Source organism: Trematomus bernacchii, unplaced genomic scaffold (assembly GCF_902827165.1).
Source record: "Trematomus bernacchii unplaced genomic scaffold, fTreBer1.1, whole genome shotgun sequence".
Classification (NCBI taxonomy): Eukaryota; Metazoa; Chordata; class Actinopteri; order Perciformes; family Nototheniidae; genus Trematomus; species Trematomus bernacchii.
This window is the reverse complement of record NW_022988098.1, coordinates 4853604-4877157: the sequence shown is the minus strand read 5'-3', so window position 1 is coordinate 4877157 and position 23554 is coordinate 4853604. Positions and strand designations below refer to the sequence as shown.

The 23554-nt window shown below is 40.2% G+C and overlaps 1 protein-coding gene across 1 annotated transcript; it reads right to left on the bottom strand.

The window, feature by feature from the left end:
* Positions 1–2566: 2566 nt before the first annotated feature.
* Positions 2567–19781, bottom strand: zgc:113054 (uncharacterized protein LOC541322 homolog). Its single transcript, XM_034121846.1, has 11 exons — positions 19604–19781; positions 18653–18842; positions 18472–18563; positions 18154–18386; positions 17070–17306; positions 16917–16988; positions 16130–16346; positions 12411–12619; positions 10618–10690; positions 5741–5858; positions 2567–3444 (listed from the first exon to the last, which is right to left on the bottom strand). Exons 1-11 carry the CDS (start codon positions 19617–19619, stop codon positions 3249–3251), a joined length of 1653 nt encoding a protein of 550 aa, XP_033977737.1. The 5' UTR covers positions 19620–19781; the 3' UTR covers positions 2567–3248.
* Positions 19782–23554: the final 3773 nt, after the last annotated feature.

Below are 23554 nucleotides of genomic sequence, written 5' to 3'. Positions count from 1 at the left end.
TCCTGGGTTATTAAGTTAGAAGTTCACACAGCACCACCAGCCCTTATTAGAAGATAAATGTTGACATTTCCCTTTTGCTGTAGCACAGCCCTACGTCAGATGATAGCATCAGGGGGCTCAACTCAATTTATAAGGGGGTAACATTTCATCTTCAAACACCTCGCTGAGTGGGTATGTAACAGGACGCCATAATCCATCAATAAAAGTGTATTGATATTGTCAAATGTTAATATGTCATCCATAAACCCTTGGGTCCTCTTGTCACCGGGACACAGCTCAGCGACACATATTGCCTCATCGTGTTGTCGGCCATCGACCCGGGTCTCCCTGTGAGCGCCGGACGCTGTAAAATGTTGCATGCCGTGACAGAGCCGAGCATTAATCAAAGTTGATTTCAAGTGTGAGGGCGCGAGGGCCTTTTTCTGCCTGGAGAACTGTTTAGCACAACAGCGCCATGTACAACAGGGTCCTCGCTCTTCAGTGTAATGGTAGCAAAAGGAGGTCATAAATAATGGATTCAAGATCACTTACACTTCATGAAGCAGGCCGCTGTATGGCGGTTCGAGGGGATATCACATTTTGCTGCTCGAATTATAGATTGGGTTCTTTTAGCTGCAATTGGAAAGGAAAACAAGACCTCCAAGTGGGCTCTGAAAGAGTTTAATATGGTGCAAAACATGACGGCAAAGCAACAGTTTAGACACTGAATGATGATGGTGAATAGCTGGAAACAGAAGGACTTAAAGGGAAATCAGCTTTTGGTCTCAACAACTTTTTTGCATTCCTTATGCGAGACTTTTAACTTTCAAAACTAATCACAACCTCAACTTGGATATACAAAAATAATTGAAAAACACTAAGGTTGTTAACTGGAATCCTATTTATCTTAGGTAAAGATAGATGCAAATGGATTTGTAATTTATCACCTCGTGTTACAGAGTCATATTTGCACTTCACTGTCTCTGGACTTTAAATGCTGCTCTAATCTCCTCCTGAAAAACGATTAGAATTACATTTTGAATGCATTTTAAATGTAACTGTCCACTATCTAACCTCATTTAATTGAAAATATATGAGTATTTATTCAGCATTTTCTTTGATTGTCCATAACACCGAGCTGTTTGCTTACTAAAATTGGAGAGGTGTCCTTATATAATCTTTAATTCACTGTTATTACCTTTAGATGATAGCAAATAATGTGATAACCCCTTGCTGTAACATAATGTCAGTGCTGCAGCTGCCTGTCTTCGTACTGCCCCTCAGTGGCAGGACAGGGAAACAGCCTCAAAAAGACAATGTGCCTTTTGTGTGAACACATTCTGCAAGACCCTGCATGCACACACCGTGGCAAACTTCGATATTTCAACATTAAGTATGAGGATAAGAATCCCAATAATTTCTAATGTGCCAATGCAGCCGGAGATAAATAGCACAGAGCAGAGGAGATGATCAGATCTCACTCCATATCTTAATGGGATCCTCTCACACGCCATTCCCATTAATGACCAATCTCTCAATTATGTAAATCAGAGAGAAACGGTCACTAGCAGTGAGAAGTTGAAGTTGCTCACATAAACAGCAACAGTGTCACATTGCAAAGAGCGCTAATTGGGCACTACTTTTGGTATAATTGCAGCGACTGGGGGTCACGTCCTCGGCCGACCTCTCCTTTTAAGTATTGTTTTCCAGCGCACAAACAGTTAATGGAGCAATTAAGATGGCGCTCACAAGCACCACTTGTGAGGACCATTTGGCAAGAAAGAGCTGCAGAGAGGACGACTGGGACGCTGTAATCCTGCATGTGGTTCACAAGAGTCTGGGACCAGAGGGAGTCGAGAGTCAAGGTGCAAAATACAACTCACTGAATACTCTGCTGGGAATGTGATCTGTAATCAACACATTCTGGTACTTCCTGTGTTTTCTATACCCGATAAACAACCATGAACTGTATACCAAGCAGCAAACACTGCCTAGAGGTTGATTGTAATTCAGCTTCTGAATTGAATCACAACTTCTATGAATCGATTTTTCACAATGTATTGTGTGACTTGTTGAACCGTCAACCAAATACCAGATTTTACCGTGTATTATTTAACCATTTATCTTTTTAAATGTGCAAGTCTCTGAGAAATAAAAACACAGCTAGCCTTCATGTTATATTTTTTCTAACAGGAAGCATTTTTATTTTGATCATTTACTTGAACTTGTTCATCTTAAAGTCACTGAGAATTGAGAAATACCAAAACCGTGTTGCTTTTTTTATTGGAAATGTTTGCTAATAAGCAATGTGACCTTTTGTCTCAGGTTTGCCTCCATGTGTGTACATTATTACAATTAGTTGATGTAACTCTTAACTATGTTATACACACTTTACTGGCATTTTCGTGCCACGATTTGCTGCATTGCCTATTTTAACACACAGCGACCTGCAGTAGTTTCTTTAATTTCCCCCCCCCCCCATGTACTAAAATTGAAAATCCCTTTTTGAATCAGGCACAGTTTTAAGATTCTGAACGATTTTGAGTCTAAAGGCAACAAAATCATATTGTGATGGTGACATACCAAAGGATTCACACTCCTAGTAGGGAGCACAGGCACGTTTATTTAGTTATTCAAAAATCACACATACAGTTCATGTTCTACAACCCTTTGTTTAATGTCACAATATATAATTTCCAAAGCTTTAATTATCATAATTATCACTTTGAACTGCATTTGTAATGAAACACTGATGTGAAATGACACGTATAAAACTCCAAAAATACATTTTAAACCTTCTTTCAGTATATTTATGACACCATTTAGAGCCATTGACTTTTATGTGTGTGTTTAAACTGCATTTGATGTGTAAAATAATGTAAAGAAGGATTATGAAGGCACATTCAGTTTCCATTTTTTCTTTCTAGCACTTCGCAAAGATTTTCTCAGACATGTCTTCACATTGTCATTGTGTGTCAAGATAACCGGCAGCTGCTATACCTCTTTTTAGAATGTAACATGATGCAGTGTTTTTCATACTCATAGAAAGTTAAGGGTGTCATAACCCACGTGACAGCACACTGATCCCAAACCGGGGGCTCAAAGAAGACAACAAGCTACTAGTTATCTCATCACACAATAAACCAGTAATCAAGTAAGACTTTAACTCATTCTGATGGGAGTCATAAGGAGATCAAAAGGAGTGCGAATGACACCTTTTTTTAGAGACTCATCCCAGGAGAGTGAAGAGGAAAGTTTCCTCTCTTCATCTACCACAGACTTTGCCCACCCTCTATGACTAAGTTATGCCCTGTCATGTAGTCGGAGGCGTCACATGCCAAGTAGACCACTGCAGCTTGCAGGTCTGTCACTAGAGCCAGTCTACCAGCAGGGATGTCTGACAGCCAGCGCTGCACCAGAGGCCTCAGACTCTCCGAGTGGATGAGAGGGGTGTCAACAATCCCCCTGAAAAACAGAGACAGAGAAAGAAGGGGGGAAGGGAATAAAAATAAATAAAAAACACAATGAAATCAGAGGGCATCACTGCTCAGAGTCAGGAGTGACAGTGTTGTTTCAGAGCCACCACTTTGGTGACAAAAATAAACCCAATTATCCTTTGAAGAAAGGGCACGGCGTGGCATCACTGCTGGTGTTTACAGAGGGGGCGCCGGTACGTCTCAGGAAGAGCCCCCGGGTGAGGGGACAAATCGCATCATTTGCTCAAAGCCTTTTGGTTAAGTACTTATAACGCTGCGACTATTTCATATTCCTGCTCTGATTTCTGATGGAAATGTGCCAGTGAGACACTACAGGCAAAAACATAACAACAGTGATAAAAACAGATCGCCAAAAATCCATCTGTAAAAAAAGATTTGACTCTAATGTGGCAAAGAAAGGAAACAACATGTTTTACCTGGCTATAATGTTCAGATTGGTGTTCTGAAATGTTTTCACCCTATCCTTAAATGCACCTGTACATTTTTACATTATTTTAAGCTTTTCTTTGCATCCAACATGTCTTATTTCACACTGGAGGAAGGAAATTGTCAAGAGTACACATTAAGGTGTTTATTTAACTAACTTTGTTTATATGGGACTTTAGATTTCATCTAAACTTAGCATTAAATAACAGCTAATTTGCAAATTTCTTCATAACATTTAACCAAACTTGTATATAGACTTCATAGTTAAAATAGTTTACTCTATTTCCTGGAAGTGCCTTGCAAAATAAATTGAATTCTACCAAACATATCTTTAGAGGCAGATTTCTAAATTAGTTTTTTGATCACAGGATCGAACCCTGATTTATATCGCATTATTTCCCAAAACATAGCAGAATATAATTTTTTTTATGGCAGTATTTCTGGATTTCTGTATTGAGATACAGTGTCTAAAGGTTTGTGTCTAAACAAACCTTTGAACCTAATGTGTCAACAAAATAAAAACTGGCTTCATCCAATATTCTCTAGTTTGGTTACATTTTGAAATGTATGCAAATTAGCACATATTTAATAAGGTGTTGCGTATATAAATATAACAGTTAAACAAATCTATAATACAAAACTGATAGCTTTAAACGTACGTAATCAAAAAGGAGGACATTTCATGGTGGTATCTATTAGTTACATTTAAACCCTATTCACCTGTAGTCTCAAAGGTTTGCTGCATTAGATTTTGTGATTGCAGTGGTGTCGATGTGGCATCATTACCCACAACTAATGCAGTTGTCTCGAAAGTATCAAGGAGCTAACATTTGTATAAATAAGTCAACACGTCACCCATGCCTAATATGAGACGACTTCTGACTTTCCGCACAATTATCGTGACAGTGACTAAAAGCGGCGAGGCCCGACTCATTGTTCGATGTATCCCGTTTCCTTGATATGAAATTCCAACATTTGGCTAAATTAGCGCTTCCAAGGAGCGTGTGACACCTTGGTTAACATATTCCACCTCAATTATATTTCTCTTCAGCCGCCCCTGTTATCTGGAACCTTTTGCTGGCAATCAGAGGTTCTGTTTTCCCTCAGCCAATTTTCTAGATAATGCAGCTTATCACCGCTGCGGCTAAAGTTGCCAATGGAATCAGGCTCCAGTCAACCTTGTGAGCGCTAATTGTGTCCCTTTTTTTATGCATATTTACCGACTGTCACTTCAAAGAAACCAGCAGCCCATTGAGACACCCGGTAAGCGAGGGGAGGTAGAGAGAGAAAGAGAATTGCTTCTTTGCAAATTAAAATTAGCAAACAAGCAGCCGATAAATAAAGCTGAGCGTGTGTGAGGGCTTTGTTCTGGGGCTGTGACTGGGCCTGGCTCGCCCAATGCCACCGGACGGATTTGCTCAGGGATGGCTGGGGCTAAGGGATGCTCCACTTAACACATACACACACACAGCCCTTCCTGCATTCTCCTCTTCTTTTCTTCCCCCCCTACTCAGCTTCACAGACAAATAGATACAAACAAGGCGCTATTGTTGCGCCCACACTCGGAGTGAGGTTGCACATTTGATTCCCTAATTGAATAGAACAATTAGAGCAAGTGTTTGGTTCATTCATCCCTCAAGACGTCATCTAATTAAGCGCTGATGCATTGTTTGAGGACTTAAATTAGCGCATCATTCTCAGATGGGGCTCTTCATATGAAAGCAAACACACTAATCACCACTTCCTCGTGCAGCTCAATCCCTCGCAACACTCAAAAGGTGGACCACTATGATTTGGCACGGAAAAAGACAAAAGTGCTGAGAATAGACGGCACTTACGGTGAGATGCAGTTGACACGCACTCCTCTGTCGATCCATTCAGTGCCCAGAGTCTGAGTCAGTTTGACCACTCCAGCCTTCGATGTGTTGTAGGAGAGCTGCTTCTGGGGGTGGGGGACTGCAGGGAGGGGATGAAACAAAATAAGTTACTGGGTAGTACATATATTTGTACCGATACATCTTTGAGAAAGATTAAAGGAGCTCATTATCAGGTTTCATAGTTGTATTTTGTGGCTCTTCTGTGACATGGACACAGCACCTCTTTTCACCCTCTGTCTGAAACCAGAGCCCAGTCTGCTCTGATTGGTTAGCTGGATGGCTCTGTTGTGATTGGTCAACCACTTAGAGATGTCCCACCCCTTAACATATCGATACGATACGATATACTTTATTGTCCCCGTTTGTTCTGGACTCTGTCCTGCAGTTCCGCATACATGTACATATACAAACATAGTAGACATTAAGAGACCACTGGCGCGTTTCCACTACAGCGCGGAGCACGGTTTAAGAGGGCTGTGACGTCAGCGGCCTGTCTTTGGTTGCGTTTCCACTTGGCCTAGTACCGGCCGGCGGGTCCTAATTCACAGTTTTTCTGGCCTCATAAAATCGCGGGTCTAGGGCCAGAGACAACGAGGCTGAGTCGGGCTGAGTATGCTAAACTAGAGAGAGAATCGCTGGCAAGGGGGCTACAACTACAACAAGATGGACATATTTGACCGTGATTTAATTGTAATACACGTTTCAAAATGATGCCGAAGTAACAACATACTGATACCGGTTAGTAAAAACCATGAATTAATGCTTTGACAAGTCTGCAGACAGACGGCAGGCGAAAAACCTTTTAAAATGCGTGTTTTCTAAATGGAGATTGGCTAAGCTAACGCAGTATATGCTCCGACCGTCCACACTCACAACGGCCTATACAGACATAAATAAAGCAGCGACTGTATTCGCCATGACACAGGCAGTCTGTGGTTTGTACTTGTTTAACTTTTGTCTAGTTTCTGAACATATATGAGGAGCTGTGAGCTCTGAGTGCTAACAGCTAACGGCTGTGTTGTTTTTCTGGGGTTCTCATTGAAGATGACGTCACGGCTCCGCCTACACTGCGTTACTATAGATACTACCCCAGTTCCTAAACTGTAATGGAAATGCGCCATAAAGTGAGCCAGTCCTAACGAGGCCTAGCCATACCGAGCGAGGCCGAGTGAGGCCGTGTAGTGGAAACGCGCCAATACACATATCATCAGTCATACACCGTTTGAACAAACACAATACACAGACGCACATACTGACAATGGCGACCTATCACTTACAATGTGTTGGAGCGCTAGCCAATAGAAGTGCGAGTGTTACGTAGTGATGTCACTATGATACAGAAGTAAACTAAGGTGTCCAATGGAGGCGTTTTTAAGGCAGAGGGGGGGGGGGGGGGGGGGGGGGGAGAGAAACTCTCTGGAAAGGGAAAAAACCCCAAAACATAATAGGGCCTCTTTAATATTGAACGGTTAAGGTTAAGTTTGGCAAATCAGGGGGGTTACCATCGAGACGTGATCCGAGTGCAGAACACTAAACATGGCGATTGGAGGTGTTGACATTTCAGGAAAAAAATCACAAGATTTAGGAGAAAAGATAAATGAACATTTGAAGCGTCAGAACTGTCAGTTTTTGTTATTTTAACAATTGTGATATCAGGTGTGGTTAGGGCTATGGAATATTTGGTTAATTTAATCAGCATCGGCAATGAAAAGGTATTCTTTAGACCGGCTGAAATAAATCCATATCTTGCATCCTATCATTCAGCCTAAATGGACACAACACAGCGTTTTATAAAAGAAAACATTAACTCTACTATGAATAATGGTATGTCTTTTTACAATCATCACCTGTTCATTAAAACATCTTTCATTTTCAAGAGTAATTCCTTTAACAGAGACAAACAGAGCCAAGTAGCCTTCTCATAAAAGCTGGCAACATATACATTTTATATTGCAGCTGCTGCGGTTTCTTGTGCATGCTACATAAAAGCTCTTCCATTAGCTGCTTGGGGGGGGGGGGGGGGGGGGGGGGACGGACTCCTGAGGATGAGGCCATGTAAAATTAATTGCTTATAATGTCCAGTTATGCTCTGTCCTCAGCAACAAAGACAGGGAGCCATTTGTTTGCCTTGACCATCACAGATGCTGCACACTGCATGGGAGAGAAGACAGGGGCTCATTTTCTGCCGGTTGATTAATCATCACAAGGAAGGCTCCAAGTTACATACAACTTTAGTAGTTAACCTCGTCACCCGCCGATCTGACTGCCAAATGGCTTCAGTGTGAGACCGGGGATGATAAATACCAGCCAGCTGCAGAGAGGCAGGGACCGGTCCTGGGGAGGAGAGAAAGGCAGCAGCATCCCGCATATGCAGGTAAAAGTTGGCTGTGGAAATATGATGTAAAGGGTGGGACGATGAAGCTGAGAGTGTGGCGAGATAGAGGGGCCGGGCTGGATGAGGGGAGGCTAGGACCTCAGAGGAGCAGGCGAGGAGGAGCAGAGCCCAGGGCTTACACGCAGATTGAAGGTGAAATCCGACTTATCAGGACAGGAAACACAGCTCAAAATGCCTAACAGCACTAATCCTCGCTCGAGACCTGATGATACGGCCCCAAAATACCATTCAGAAAATGCCTTCATCCTTTAAATAAACCTGCATTGATGTTTTTCGCCGTCTTAAAGAGCGGTAATCCCCAGAGAAGGGAAAAGGAGGTAGAAGGAGAGCATTCTCCAAAGCCCTCTTTAACATTCACCCTGCTACTTATTGCCCATTTCAAGTGGGAGAAAACATGCTCTTTATCAGGCACGCCTTTTACATTTCGAATTCTTCCCGAGTTCAAATGATGCACTCTTTTTTTCCCAGACTGGCGTTGTAATGTACTTTGCTATTCAGCGCAGATCTGCAAGGATGAGTGTGAGAGTCACAAATCCCTCTGTAAGGTCATCACGCAGCCAAAAAAAAAAGTGTGATCGTATCAACGTGGATATTTCCTGTCTGGGTGTCTTTGAGCTGCTGGCCATTATTTAGAGAAAAAAGTGCCGGTTGATGGTCGGGTGTGTGTGTGTGTGTGTGTGTGTGTGTGTGTGTGTGTGTGTGTGTGTGTGTGTGTGTGTGTGTGTGTGTGTGTGTGTGTGTGTGTGTGTGTGTGTGTGTGTGTGTGTGTGTGTGTGTGGAGAGGGTGTTAGCGGACACATTCTATTCAGCAGATGGACAAAAAGCTGTCATTGTGCATTTTAATTGGGCATTTACGGCGTTTTTTCGGGCTTCCACTTGGCTAGAACAGGTCCCATCTGATTACACATTATGACAATATTATAACAGATGTCCAGACCAGTAAGTAAATTCCTGAAGGACTGTACGTAATGTGAGTAATTGATCACTTTTTCTCATGCCGGCCTCTATTTACCAGCATGCTCCTGTTTTACAGATTGCCCCTGCAGCCCATATGGCACGGCGTTTTACTGACTATACGACTATACTGCTGATGAAGTGTTGCTGCTCCTCTGGAGGAACCTGTTGGAGGAGGAACATTAAATACAAGGCTTTTACTAGGCGCTCACTAAAACTCTCAAAGTGTCTTCCGCTGTTCAAACAAGCGCTGCTGGCACAGGCTGGGGTTTTTGCCGCTGCGCAGGAACCCTCCCTTCCCAAGTTGGACCTCAGGTTGCCTTCACATCCTCCACACGGCTCCGCGGAGAGGGGATGTTTATTATGATGCAAAAGCGCCTCTGCGAGACGCAATCACAACACTTTCCTGCTGTATGCAGGGGCGGATGCATCTCTGTACAACAGTTTAACTGGGTTAAAAAGCAGAGGTGGAAGAAGTACTTTCACTTTTAAGTAAAAATACCAACACAGTGTTTAATAGTACACAAGTAATAGCTTCAAAATATACTTGAATGACCTATTTCAGAATAATATTATATCACTGGATTATAATTGTTGATGCATTAATGTGTTCATTACTTACTTTAATTATGCTTTTGGGGTTTTCTCTTCCCTGTAGTGTGTTATCTAAGTTTAAGTGCATGTAAATGGTCTGCAAAGTCTAAAAACCCAAAGTTCCATCCATAGGGAGTTTCTCTCTCTCACACTCCCCCCCTGCCTGAAACGCCTCCATTGGACTCCTTTGTTTACTTCCACAAAAAATGACATCCCTACGTCACACTCGCACTTCTATTGGCTAACACATTGTACGTGAGGCAGGCTAAGGGGCGGGACATCTAAGCGGTTGACCAATCACAACAGAGCCGGCCAGTTCACAAAAATGTCCCAAATTGGGATCAATAAAGTTCTATCTTATCTTAACCAATCAGAGCAGACTGGGCTCTGGTTTCAGACAGAGGGTGAAAAGAGGTGCTGCAGCACAGGCAGTATGAGACAAATAAAGAGCTTTTTGAACATTAAAGCATGGAGACATGTCACAGGAGAGACATAGTACAATATTTGTATTAAATGCATAATGGAAATAATCAATTCACTTCATAATCACTTAAGTACTGTACTTGGTTAAATGTGCTCAGCTGCATTTTACCAGTGTTAAAAAGCTGCAAAGAAGCAAAGCTGGCTTTTCCTGTTTTAAAGTATTCCTATCTTATCTCATGAACAGGAAAAAGTTTTTTCTCAGGTTTAAATGGTCTGATGTCAGTCCTGACTTTCATTCTGATGATACACACTATGATGTGTACTCCCGCAGATAGCTGCTCAGCACAGATGTATTTAACTCTTCCTCCCTCCTCCTCTCTACCCAACTCTCCACGCCAAATGGAGAGATTAAAAGCAGACATGGAGGGGCTCCAGAGAAGAGGAGGTGGGGGGGGATAGACTCATCACTCACCTATTAGACTGGCCATGGAGGCTGTGTTGATAATCTTTCCGTATCCTTGCTTCAACATCACTCGACCTGCAGCCTGAGGCGAGGATTCGGGGGAAAGAGACACATTAAACACCTTATCATGGCACTGATACGCTCGCTAAGGCCTAAACACGGATCAACACGAAAACACGGAGTCTATCCTCGGAGGCAGGGAGAGTGTTTAGACAACATTTGGCTGACACCGCTTGTTTCCTGCTCCTAATCTGTTTTGTATCTTAATAAAGTGATTATAATTGGGTTTGGATAAAAAAATACATTTAAAGGCATCACCCTAGACTTTGAGAAACTATGATGACCCATTTACACTTTTATCTGACAATCTTTAAAATAATCAGTCAATTAAACCATGATAGAAAATAATTGTAAATGCAGCCATTCAGTATATATGTTTTATAATGATTGATCATGAAAGTGTTCTCAAAGCTGGTAAAGGTGCAGCTAGTTTGAATGACTTTGTATACTGCAGGGTAGCTTGTGAATTTACTCCAGGTGGAACTAAAGTCTGATTTTAAGACTTGATTATATTTCACATCATTCATCCACATCTGTAAAGTAACTAAAGGTATTAAATACATGTAGTGGAGTGAAAGTACACCATTTACCTCTGAACTGTAGAGGACTAGAAGTACAGAGTAGCATCAAAGTCAAGTCAAGTACAAATATCTCAAAATTGTACTTAAGTACAGTACTTGAATAAGTGTACTTAGTAACTTCCCACATCTGAAATCAGATATGACTTCAAGTCATGTGATAATTTCTTAGTATTTGATCCTTCAACTTGGCCTCAGGAAATGCAAGGACTTCACAGTTTTGGCAACAAGTTTTGGAGAAAGCAAATCGGAGGCTTAAAAAGAGACATGGAGGTGCATCTTCATCATCTTCATCATCTAGCATGCAAGAAGTGTAAATAGAGGACAGTGAAGGAGACACTGAGGAGGACCACGCTTCGTGTGGGGTGAGTACCAAACGCTGTCTCCTGGTACTCATCTGAGTAACTCACTAAAAAAGTGATGTGCACCCCTGAGTATAGCATACATCACTCAAGATACATTTGTACTGTAAGTAAAACACATGTTTCCATCGTGGCTCTGTGGCTTTGCATCATCTGCTTAATTGTTGCTTTAAAGTGTGCGACTGGCATAAGGACATTTTTGGTTTGGTCTGTTTTCTTTTATGGGTTTTTTAGGTCCCTGCCTCCAAAACTACAAAGACAAATACGAATATTGGATAAAAAAAAAAATGCTTGACTGGTCTCCTGGTTTGATATTTCATAATGAAACCACTTTCCCATTACAAAGTCTATGTGATCTCTACTTTAAATGTTGTGGGTTAAATATTGAAGTCAAGTTTTTGCAAAATAATTCCCAAAGATAAACACCTTCATATTAAAGTAATCCATAAACAATGGTATTTGTGTATCTTATGTTTAGTGATTAGTGAGATCAAGCATTGGTGCTGACTTTTTTTTATATTATAATTTTCTTCTCTTTGTCAAAGCAACAGTGTTTGGAGCAACCTTTGTTTTTGCAATTCATTTGTGACTTGAGGGAAACATCTCATGACATTATCGTGGACATTAAAAGCCCAAATGTAATAACATATTTATGTTTAAATGTGTATTTTTGTTGGTCTGAAATGTCACATTGCCGTCATATTGAGTAACACCACAGTGCAATATGGTGGAGATAATAACCACCTCATAGGGGCTCCATGGCTCACACACACACACTGTATTTCCATGAGATTACACACACCTGGCAGCAGATGAAGACCCCCCTCAGGTTGACATTGAAGGTCTCGTCCCACTCCTCCAGACTGGTGTCCTCGCTGGCTGAGTTCCTGTTGATGCCGGCGTTGTTGCAGGCAATGTGGACCGTCCCCCATTTGGAGACGATGTCCTCCACCATCTTCTGGACATCCTCTGGTTTGCTGATGTCTGCTGTGATCGCAATGGAAATGATGCCTGTGTCCAAAAAACATGGGTGTGTTAGAATATGTTGTATATGGTAACATTATGCATGATACAAAGAACTTCATGTAATGTATCTTGATATCTGTCTATGTTGATGTCACACATGGAGCTGCTGTGATGCAAGTCAAATGTCAGACTTGATCAATAAAGTATTATCATATCGTATCGTATTCTTCCCCTGCTTTTTGAATTTTATTTTCCCAATGTGGCTTTGGAAAACATAACGTAAAAAAAACAATACTGTAAATGTGTTTTTAGTTTTAGTTTAATAAGGAGGAGATTTATTTTTAAGATCACACACACTAATTCAGAGGAACATTTCTAACATGAAACATTTTATCTTGAGCTTTAGTACGCTGCCATCTGCTGGCCAAACACTGAAACATGACCAAACTGACAATTTATGACATTTGGCAAAACTTATATAAAATAAACCAAAACAAATGTAATTTATACAGCCCAATTTCACAAAAACAAATTAGTCTCATGGTGCTTTATAGATTAACACACATGGATGACAATGTAAAAGTAAGTAATCAAATTTGAAGAACATTTACAGTTTGATTTGTTTTACATGGTTGAACTCGTGACAGGGGAAGCAAATACAGACAACACAAGACATAGCTTTAGGTAGCAAAAAACGGAGATATGCTCACCTTAGCTGTTATTCTGATCAAAAGTCGTGTTCAATGGCATTAAAACGAGAAAAAAACGCAGCTGAAGGTTAATCCATAGGTTATAGCAATGTGTCTGTCACTTTGAAAAAATTATTGATAATCCATAATTCCATTTTTATGCAAAAATCAGAGAATACAAATTAGCTGCTAATGGTAGCCACCAGAGGTTAGTGCAGCTTCCGGTTTTTCTACGCGTCACTCTCACTCCTTATTTGGTAACCTGTGTGTGTGTGGAACTTTCCCTCGATTCCATTGGCTCCGACGGTTAGAAAGAGATGTCAATCATCAAAATCGCCCGAGGGAAGCCAGAGATATGGAAAATCCACCCAAATGACCCCAGAAGTGTTTTTTTTGTGATAAATCTCTCTAAAAAGGTCAAATGTCACTTGTTTTGCATCAATCTTGATACAGGGTACTTATTATATGTTGTACTTTGGATTCCTAAAGCCTACCTTACCATCATCCAAGGGTAGTTTTCACTATAAGTAAAAAAGAATTTTTGGACGGACACTATAATTTACAGTTTTTTACCATGTTCAATCTGAATTTTCTTTAAAATAAAAAACATCTATATTGATTCTGACTTTTCTACATCCAACTCACAGGTTTATCATTACTTTGAGAAAAAATATTATTAATTTTCCCCTTTTAGAAGTGTAGTTCAGTCAGACAACTCACATGTTTCTTAACATGTTTATTAGAAGCAGCATATAGTTGAGTTTGGCGACTACTGTAGGCTCGGGCATCATCACTCCACAGATATACATAGCACGATGAGTGAGGATTAAATAACTAACCCCCGAGCCTACAGGTGGATGCTGGGATGGAAGCTGGGGTGGTGGGGCAGGCAAGCAGCAGCAACATGAAACACAGCAGCGGTAGCAATGTGAACGCAATAGCAGGCACGAATGCAGCAGCAGCAGCAAGCAATGCATAGAGAGATATCTGGCAGGTTAAATAGAGCGGCATATTAAGGAGACTCTGTTTGGTTGGTTGTAGAGTGGCAAGGGGCATTATGTATGAATGCAGCATAAGTGCTCGAGTTGACTGCCTGAACTAGCTCGCAGGCTTCGCCCCATTTATGGTCATTTGTTCTGGAAATGTCATTTTCGAACCTGAGACCTGAAAAACAGGCTTGGGGCTTAACAGGTTAACAATTAATGCAGCTAATGCTGAGGACTGAGAGGACCTTTCATCCATCTGTCATCTCAGATTATTCACGTTGAGCAGTTTAACCTCAACATAATGCAGCTGTTTGTTTAAACAGTTGCCTCACAAGTCATGAGTCATGTGATAGTTTTCTACTTTGCATTCCCTCTTGGGTCAAATATAGAAGTACCGCCTCCAGGATTTTTCTACTTGAACATAACCAAATGTAAACTCATAATGAAATGATTATAGAAATGCTCCCTGTTGCTTTATATTGTCAAGTTAAGTTTATGAAAATGACAATAATTTAAAGGATATTGTGAGAATTATGTTTGGACTAAGAATACATTTCAATTATAGGAAAAGTACTTTACATTATTATACAACTAACCTTGTTGTACTTCACGTCACAAGCTACAGTATTAATAAAATAGCAGCTTATGCCACTGGATTGAATCAAGCTAAATAGATTTTCATGTTTTGACTTAATAGTAATATCCAAATCAAAAATAACTATCAATAACTATCAATAAATCACTCTGCAGCTATGCAACTATGCTGATTGTCAATTTTTCTAGCAAAAACACCAATAGTGTTCGTTTCAAACATCTTAACCAGTTAAGCCCTGAGCCTGTTTTTCAGGTCTCAGGTTCGAAAATGACATTCCCAGAACAAATGACTATATCTTCCCTTCTAAAAAGGGGTAAATACATAATCTTTTTCTCAAAGCAATGATAACCCTGTGAGTTGGATGTAAAAAAGTCAGAATCAATATAGATTTTTTTTATTTTAATGTAAATTCAGATTGAACATAGTAAAAAAATGTAAATTATAGTGTCCGTCCAATTTTTTGTTTTACTTATAGTGAAAACCACCCTTGAATGATGGGTTAGTAGACTAAAAGCTTTAGGAATCCAAACTATAACATATAATAAGTACCCTGTATCAAGATTGATGCAAAACAAGTGAAGTTTGACCTTTTTAGAAGAAAAAAAAACACTTCTGGAGGGGAAGTTCCTCAAATCCATCTAAACATTACCCATTGGTGAATGAGTGCTGCGCAGCCAGAATGCCCCGGAACCGGAAGCTGCGATACACTCTGGTGGCTATCATTAGCAGCTAATTTGAAATGAGCTGTCAAAAAGGGCTGTCTGTCAGCAAGGAAGAGCTGTGAAAATGTTCTAAATATAGATTACACTTCAAACGTATATTGTTTTTAAGGTAGGCCTTTCCTTTAAGTGGTTTAACCATGCTTTGCTGCTGCCCTCTGACAGCAGTCCATTGTTTAGGGTCATTGTTTTTCTGCTTGCGAACCGCCATTTTACACTGACCACGTATAAGACATATCATTCTGTGTTTTCTAAATTGGGGTTTTCTATTTTGTTGTGTTTTTAAATGTTTTTACATCATGTTTGAGGGGTTTCAGTCTGTGGCTATAAGTATGGTTTTATTGTCTCGTGCTTTTACATTAGTTTATTTTTGTCCTATCGGTTTTTCTAAATGTATTTATGCTGCTTTTCTATATATTTATTGATGTACAGCACTTTGGTCAACTCTGTTGTTTTTAAATGTGCCGTCTAAATAAAGTTGGATTGGATAGGATTGGATACAGACCCACTTAAAAGCATCAGAAGTATCTCTTTGAGTCTTTCTTTGTTGTGTTTACACCCCTTACCTTTGAGATGCAGCTCTTCAGCCACTGCCTCAGCTTTGTTCTGGTCCATGTCGACCACGGCCACCTTGGCCCCGGCCTCGCCCAGAGCGTGAGCGAATGCCCGGCCGATGCCCTGCCCGGCCCCCGTCACGTAGGCAACCTTCCCATCCAGACGCATCCGATCCAGGATGGGACGTCCCATGACCCCGCGGAAAACTTCATCATCTGTTATTTGACTCTAAACAAGACAAATGTATTTATTTATTTGTTTATTCCACACATGGCAATTATTTTAAAACAAAACATGTATACTTATACTGTTTTTGTTTTGCTTTTTATATATAGCGCCTGGTGGAAAGGAGCAGGGAGAAGACAATCTTATTTTACCTGCCCCTTCTTGAAAAAAAAGAAAATGAAATAACCATAAAAAAGTAAAATAAAAGCAATATTCTTTCAGTCACAGTTGCTTACAAATACTGAAATATAAAACCAGAACACAATCAAAAGTCAACTTCATACTTTCTAATTACGCGTTCTTTATACATTTTCTTAAACATAACAATGTTCTTATGGCCCTTTGAATCATTCGGCAAATAATTCCATTTCTTTACGCCAACTACAGAGACACACATCTGCTTTAAAGTATACGTGCAAACTGATGCATAAAATGTAATTTCCTCCTATGATGCTCATCCTCTGAAATCAAAAATAGAATAAGTCATGATCTGCAAGAATTATGCTTTTACTAAGAGAAAATCTGTAGTTAGGGTTTGATTGGAGGACTTTATCTACATTATCTAAACAGTACCTGTGTTTTTGAACTCAAGGCCACAGGTACTTGACGGATAACACTGATGCCATCTCTGAGAGGGAGAATGACCTTTAAAAACAAAAGACACATTGTTAAAAATACTTGTATCTATCAAACACAAACAGCAGCATGTTAAGGTTTGAAACGTACCTGCTCCACACGGGGATCGTCACAAACAAACTGGTTGAATTTTCGGAGTGCCAGTCCGTTGCTATCCGTGGCGTCTTTGAGATAAACTTTGGCTTTGAACAGGGTGTTATCAACACATATGACCCCCCGCAGTCTCAGCAGACTGTTGTCCAGAATGAAGTTGTAGTAGTTGATGTAATTGTCTTTGTCAGCATCAATGAAGACCATGTCAAATTGCTCGCCTGCAGCAGCCAATTCCTTGAAGGGAAGAGAGAGTTATTAGAAAACTGGTCATGTGCCCCACAGTCTGATAAACCAAAACATATTCCTCTGACATTTCATGAGCAACTCTAAGTACTTTGATTGTATCCATATCTTCTATTTCAATTCTACATTTCTATTATATTTGCATTCATATTTAGTCTTGAAACTTGGGGAGGTGTCTTCATAAGCCTTTTTTTTGTTTTACTTCAAACCTCTCTTAGAAGCCTATATTCATAGACTTTTTAAAAGCAGGGGAAGTAGTCACCATTACAACATCTATTGGTTTGGGGAATACTGTTTTGAAGCCTTGAATTTGGGATTTTGACCGTTGCTTTCTTGGTTTTTAGAACCAAAAGTGACATGAGAAGTTGGAGCTAAGTACAATGAATGCTGAACAGGATGTTTTTAGGCAACCAAATTGTGACTTTTAACTTTCATAAACTGAAAACACACTGTTAGGGCTTAAAAAACACAGATATGTAAAACAGCCAAACAAACTACAACAAAAACATATTATATATATATCACAATGTGCTCTCTGCTTTATCGTCAATCTTGAAAAATGGCACCATAATTGACTCAATGCTTTATTTAACAAGACTTTAAGCTAGTGATTGAGATCAACTTAAAATGAGTGTCATTTTCTCAAATACTTCTATATAATCTGATTTATTTTTGTAAAGTCTGCCCCTTGCTGGTCATTAGAAAGAGTGCAGGTCTAAGGCTGTTCCGAATTGCTTCACTTTTTCAGGTGTTCAAAGTTCACATATTTTCTTAAATTCTTCCAGGTTTTACATATCTATGTAAATGTGCACTAATTATTTTCTGGGTTTTTTCTCACCTTGAGGGTGTCCATGGCAGATCCAGTCTTGACAGTGATCTTCCTGCCATGTGGAGACTTGTTGAAAATGGGCTGAGCAAAGTCTTTAAGGTATGGCTCTAACTCACAGGCCGTCAGGCAGCCGTCCTCTGGAAGCCCCTCGGCCATAGACAGGGCCCCATAGCCGGTGAACATCCCGATCTCTAGAACCCTCTTTGCTTGACTCATGTGGATCAGCATCTTCAGGGTCTGGCCTGCCAAAAACACACACATTAAAAGCAAGTTATCACAATATGGTAAACCACTGAAATATTAGCAGTAAGCTTGTAAATGTCTAACCTTCAACATGTCCAGTGATGCACTCCTTGGGGAGACGGAACATTGTTTTACCCTCCTTGTGCACTTTATCCCAGTCATGGGAAATTGTTTTTCTACAAAAAAGTTCAAAATGACACTCTTAACAAGTGTACCTCACACAGTATCAATTTGAGAAGATTAAGGGTATGAATACAAGACATACTCATATAGCTCTGCGAGGGGTTCACTCTCCTGTGTGGTCATTTTCTCCAGGTAGTCGTCCAGGCCGCTGGCGATGTCCAAAGCCTTCTGCAGCTGGCTCTTCAACTCCTCCGGCACATGGCCATTTGCTATGGCTAACTCCTTGGCTTTTGTTAGGATATCCACAAGGACTTCCACTGGGGTGTCGGGAACTGGGGGAAATAAATAAGGTAATTTTGGTTTTAAAATGAACTACTCTGCTACATGCAATATAACTGATATTCAATATCCAGTGATCTGTCAGTTATTTTCAGAATTATTGAATGAATTCTAAATGAGAAATACTGAAAATTAGCAAAACCATGCTACTGAAAAATAACCAGAAAATATGTTGCAGATTGATTTGACTTATTGACACGAATATTCACTTATTATTAACATGCTCACCCCTAATCCAATTGAACATGGGTGTAACCTTATTACAATATACAATATTTTACATACAGTATTTCAGAAAAGCCATCAAATGTTTTTTTTACCGTTCAATCATTTTGGGGAAAACGCAAAAATGTACAAGCATGTAGGCTACTTAATGGTACACAGAAAAAAAGACATTGAATTTAATTTGAAAAACATTTTCAATAATAATAAGGGAGTTTTATATTCTTTAACTTAATGAATTCAATGTTCTATTTATCATGTTCAAAATGTAAAATTAAAGTTTTACGACTTCAAATTGTATTTATGTTGACGTCACGAATTTATATGATTTTTTTTAAATCAGCCTGCAAACTTTTACAAACACGAACTAGAACTCCTGTGTGCAGCTGTCTGGCTCTCCGCGTAATTTAAGATGGGTCTAATAGAAACAACGTTACGCACTGCACCCCGGTGGAGTTTCAGATACTTAAGATACGCATTGATCCCGTATGAAAGGAACTCTGGCTCCGCAACAACAGACAAATAATCTTACCTTTTACGGCAGGCATGGTGCAGGATAATGGGCGTGACGATGTGTGCAGCTGCAGCCTCGGTGGAAGTATAGAGCGTGGTTGGAGACTTTCTGTTATATCACAAAACTACCTATGCAGGTTGTATAATTTAGGGGAGTGACAGGTAGCTTGCACAACAGACAGACAAACGTGTTCCTACTTAGCTGGACCGCCCCATGCCAACTTGTGAGTGGGGGGGGGGGGCAGTAATTGCGCATAAAGGGGCGGGGTTACCCGACCAATTCATTCAAGGTATATCTGAATGCATTTAAGGGGTGTTTTTTTTTGGTTAAAGGTAGGGTAGATAATTCACTTCAGAAACACTTGTTATATTCCATGGAATGCTCTTAACATCCCGATAGCAATAAATAAATTAAATGCTTTGTCAATAAATATTTACAAATATTTCATCTGTGGAAGCCGTGGCGCTGTACAAAGCAAGTCCAATTATCTGCTTCATTGGTCATGTGCGCGTTTGTGTGTGTTGGAGGAGGGGCTCTGTAAGGAGGTCTGAAGGAAGGGGCAGATTTTTTTCGGTTATGTGTACTTTCAAATTCTAGCTTACTCGATTCTTACCTACCCTCATTTTAAGTTTGGAGTTATAGAAATTATACACACAAGACATTTACCTTTTAAGCAAAGGTTAAAACTTTGTCAGAGTAAAATTATTTTCATTTTTCAAATATTGTTCTACTTTTCAGAAATGTTACCATTAAAGGTGGGGTAGGTAAGTTTGAGAAACTGGCTCGGGATACACTTTTTGTTATATTCCATGGAATGCTCTTAACATCCCGATAGCAATGAATATCTTAAGTGCTTTGACAAAAAATCCATTAAAAAATGTCATCTGTGGAAGCCGTAGTACTGTAAAAAGCACGACCAATCATTTTAGCCGGCCCGGCTAAAATAACTGGATGGCCTACCTGCCTGTCAGCCTTCCATCTGTGCACAAACTTATCTCGTGCCCTCATTGGTCATGTGTGCGTTCGTGTGTGTTGGAGGAGGGGCTCTGTAAGGAAGTGGCAGATTTGTTCCGGCTGTGTATTTTCAAATTCTAGCGCACTCGAGCTGGTTTCTCCAAAATTACCTACCCCACCTTTAAACTGTTAAAAAATTATAAAAAAACAACCAAACTAACAATTGTTTGGGCATAGATTTATTATTGTTTAACATAAATGTCTCAGTTTCAGGGCCATTGTTATTTTTATTTGTAACACCTGCAACGTCTACTGTGTTAAGGCCAAGTTAAACAAGTATTATGGAATGTAATGAGAAAATGTTTGACACATAGCTTGCACTTGAAAAACGTGTTTTGCTAAAAATGTGTCTCAAACATTTATGTGTATGCTGTAAAGTCTAAAGCTAAAGTAATATGGGATTGATTTATTGGGGACAGAGCAGCTGCAGGACTTAGATGTAAACACTACATTGAACTTTGTTCAACTGAAAAGTAATGGAACACGTGTAAGTTAGAAGTTTCATAATAATGATTCCATTAGAACGATCGGCTTTCTCCCTGTATTTGAACCAGTGGCGGCGCCAGGGTATGGCTGGGGTAGGCTACAGCCATACCAAGAAATGGCTTAGCCCCACCTTAGCCCCACCATGAAAAGTGATGCAAATTCAATTAAATAATAAGCGAAATGCTAAATGTTGAGAACACGGATTGCGAAAATATACGGGTCGTGTCCACAGCACACAAACTGATCCTGCTGTAACAACAAGTGCACGTTACTGATGCAATATGGTTGAGACCATTCGGGCTTATGCTATAAGAGGGGTGCAAGGAATAGTCTAAGTAGTGGGGGAGTTTTATACACTAAAGGTGTGGAAATTCTCTGGCGTTATAATATCAGCTCGGCCGCGGTCAGATCAAAATGCCTCCGAATGCAATTTGAATAGACCTACAGCCAATCAGAGCAACGCAACGTTGGATCTGCGTCATGCCTTATTGATTGAGATCAATCGAAACCGCCATTCAGTATCCCCATTGGATCTTCAACGTGTACTATCATACGTCACGTTCACAGTGATCCCTTTTTATTTACTACAAGACAAATGTGCCGTTTTATTTCATACAGTTCCATTTTGATTGAGACAGGGAAATAATCTAAACCTCACGCGTGGCGTTTCACTGTGAAGGGGGGCAATATAGCGTGTATGTAATTACATTGCAAATACTGACTTGAGCACCACCACTGTATGGGTTAGCCCTACCATCAGGGCTGGACTGGGACAGCAAATCGGCCCTGGCATTTAGACCCAGACCGGCCCAAATCCATAAAACAAACGAATAGTAGCGGTTCCTGACAAGAAGAATAACTCAGTATAATTTTAAAAAACGCTATTATTATCCTTTTTACGTACCAGGGGCAAACAAAACTAATACATACCACAAGTATGTGTAACTATCAATCATTAGAAATTAGACCTTCAAACCCTCTCACAAAGCGAACAGTGACCGAGCACTAATAGGGGGGTCTGAGGGGGTATGCCCCCCACAGAAGAAAAGTTTTAAAAATAACCCCTTAAATGATGACTTCTAGTGAATTTAGGGGGGGGGACCCTATAGTGCCCTGCCTCCCCTTTCTATGACAACACAATAGAGATAGGACCAGATGAGTCTACAGGATGAGTTGACGGCATCTTTTTTATATACATTGACGCTTTCATTTAATTTTTCCATCCTTTTTTTAATCGCTGTAAATGTATTGCCTTTTTTATCTGTACACACGACACCTATTGCACGTCTGTCCGTCCTGGGAGAGGGATCCCTCTTCTGTTGCTCTCACAGAGGTTTCTTCCTACTTTCCACTGTTAATTGTGGGGTCTGTTTTGGGGAGTTTTTCCTTGAGCGCTGCTAGGGTCTAAGGACAGAGGATGTCGTACCTGTACACACTGTGAAGCCCTCTGAGACAAATTGTAATTTGTGATATTGGGCTATATAAATAAAATGTGATTGATTGATTGACGCACGCAAGGGGCTATAGTGCAAGTCTTAGGCGGTTGGTTTCTCAGAACCTCACAGAGCACACAGAACTGAAGGAACACAGGCTTAACCAAAAATACTATGTATACTATACACTGTCTTTATTTTTTTTCCTGAGAATAGGTTTGAAAGAGACAGATTTAAATTTACAAAGAGAGTTGAAGCAACATTTGACAGAAATCCCACATAAATTACATAAAAGTACACAACTAGCATGATATATATACTGTATATATATACTGTACACACAAAGTAACTTATATACTAGACTGAAATAACTGAAATGAATGCTTGTTGTGGAGAGGGGCACTATGTCCAGCGTCCATTCCTCGGGGTAGGAGTTTGTGTGTGTGTGTGTGTGTGTGTGTGTGTGTGTGTGTGTGTGTGTGTGTGTGTGTGTGTGTGTGTGTGTGTGTGTGTGTGTGTGTGTGTGTGTGTGTGTGTGTGTGTGTGTGTGTGTCTGAGTGTCTGTGTGTCTGTGTGTCTGTGTGTCTGTTTGCATGTGTGAGTGTAGTTGGGGGGCTTTGGGAGAGTCAAAAAGGATGCAGGTGACCTCTTTGGTCCCTGATAGAGGTCCATACAAATAGGCATTGACATAACAATACCACACAGTTAATGGTCAAAACTACCATGTGCCTCAATTTTTTTATCTATTTCTATATTATTCATTCTATATATTGTCAATCAAAACTACCACAAAAAGCTGACTATAAACATTTTTTTCAGGCCCCAAAAGACCACTGTTGCCCTTATAACCACATAAGTAAATAAACTAAACAAAACAATCTGCCAGCTGACAGTAATTGTTCATGAATGGTGGTTAACAAAATAATGACATTCTTTCAATGAGACAACGTATCAGAGTCCCATTAAGCTATATTTTAACTTGCCAGGGAAAACCTAAAAACGCCAGCTTACTAGCTTGAAGGCTAACGAATGTTTC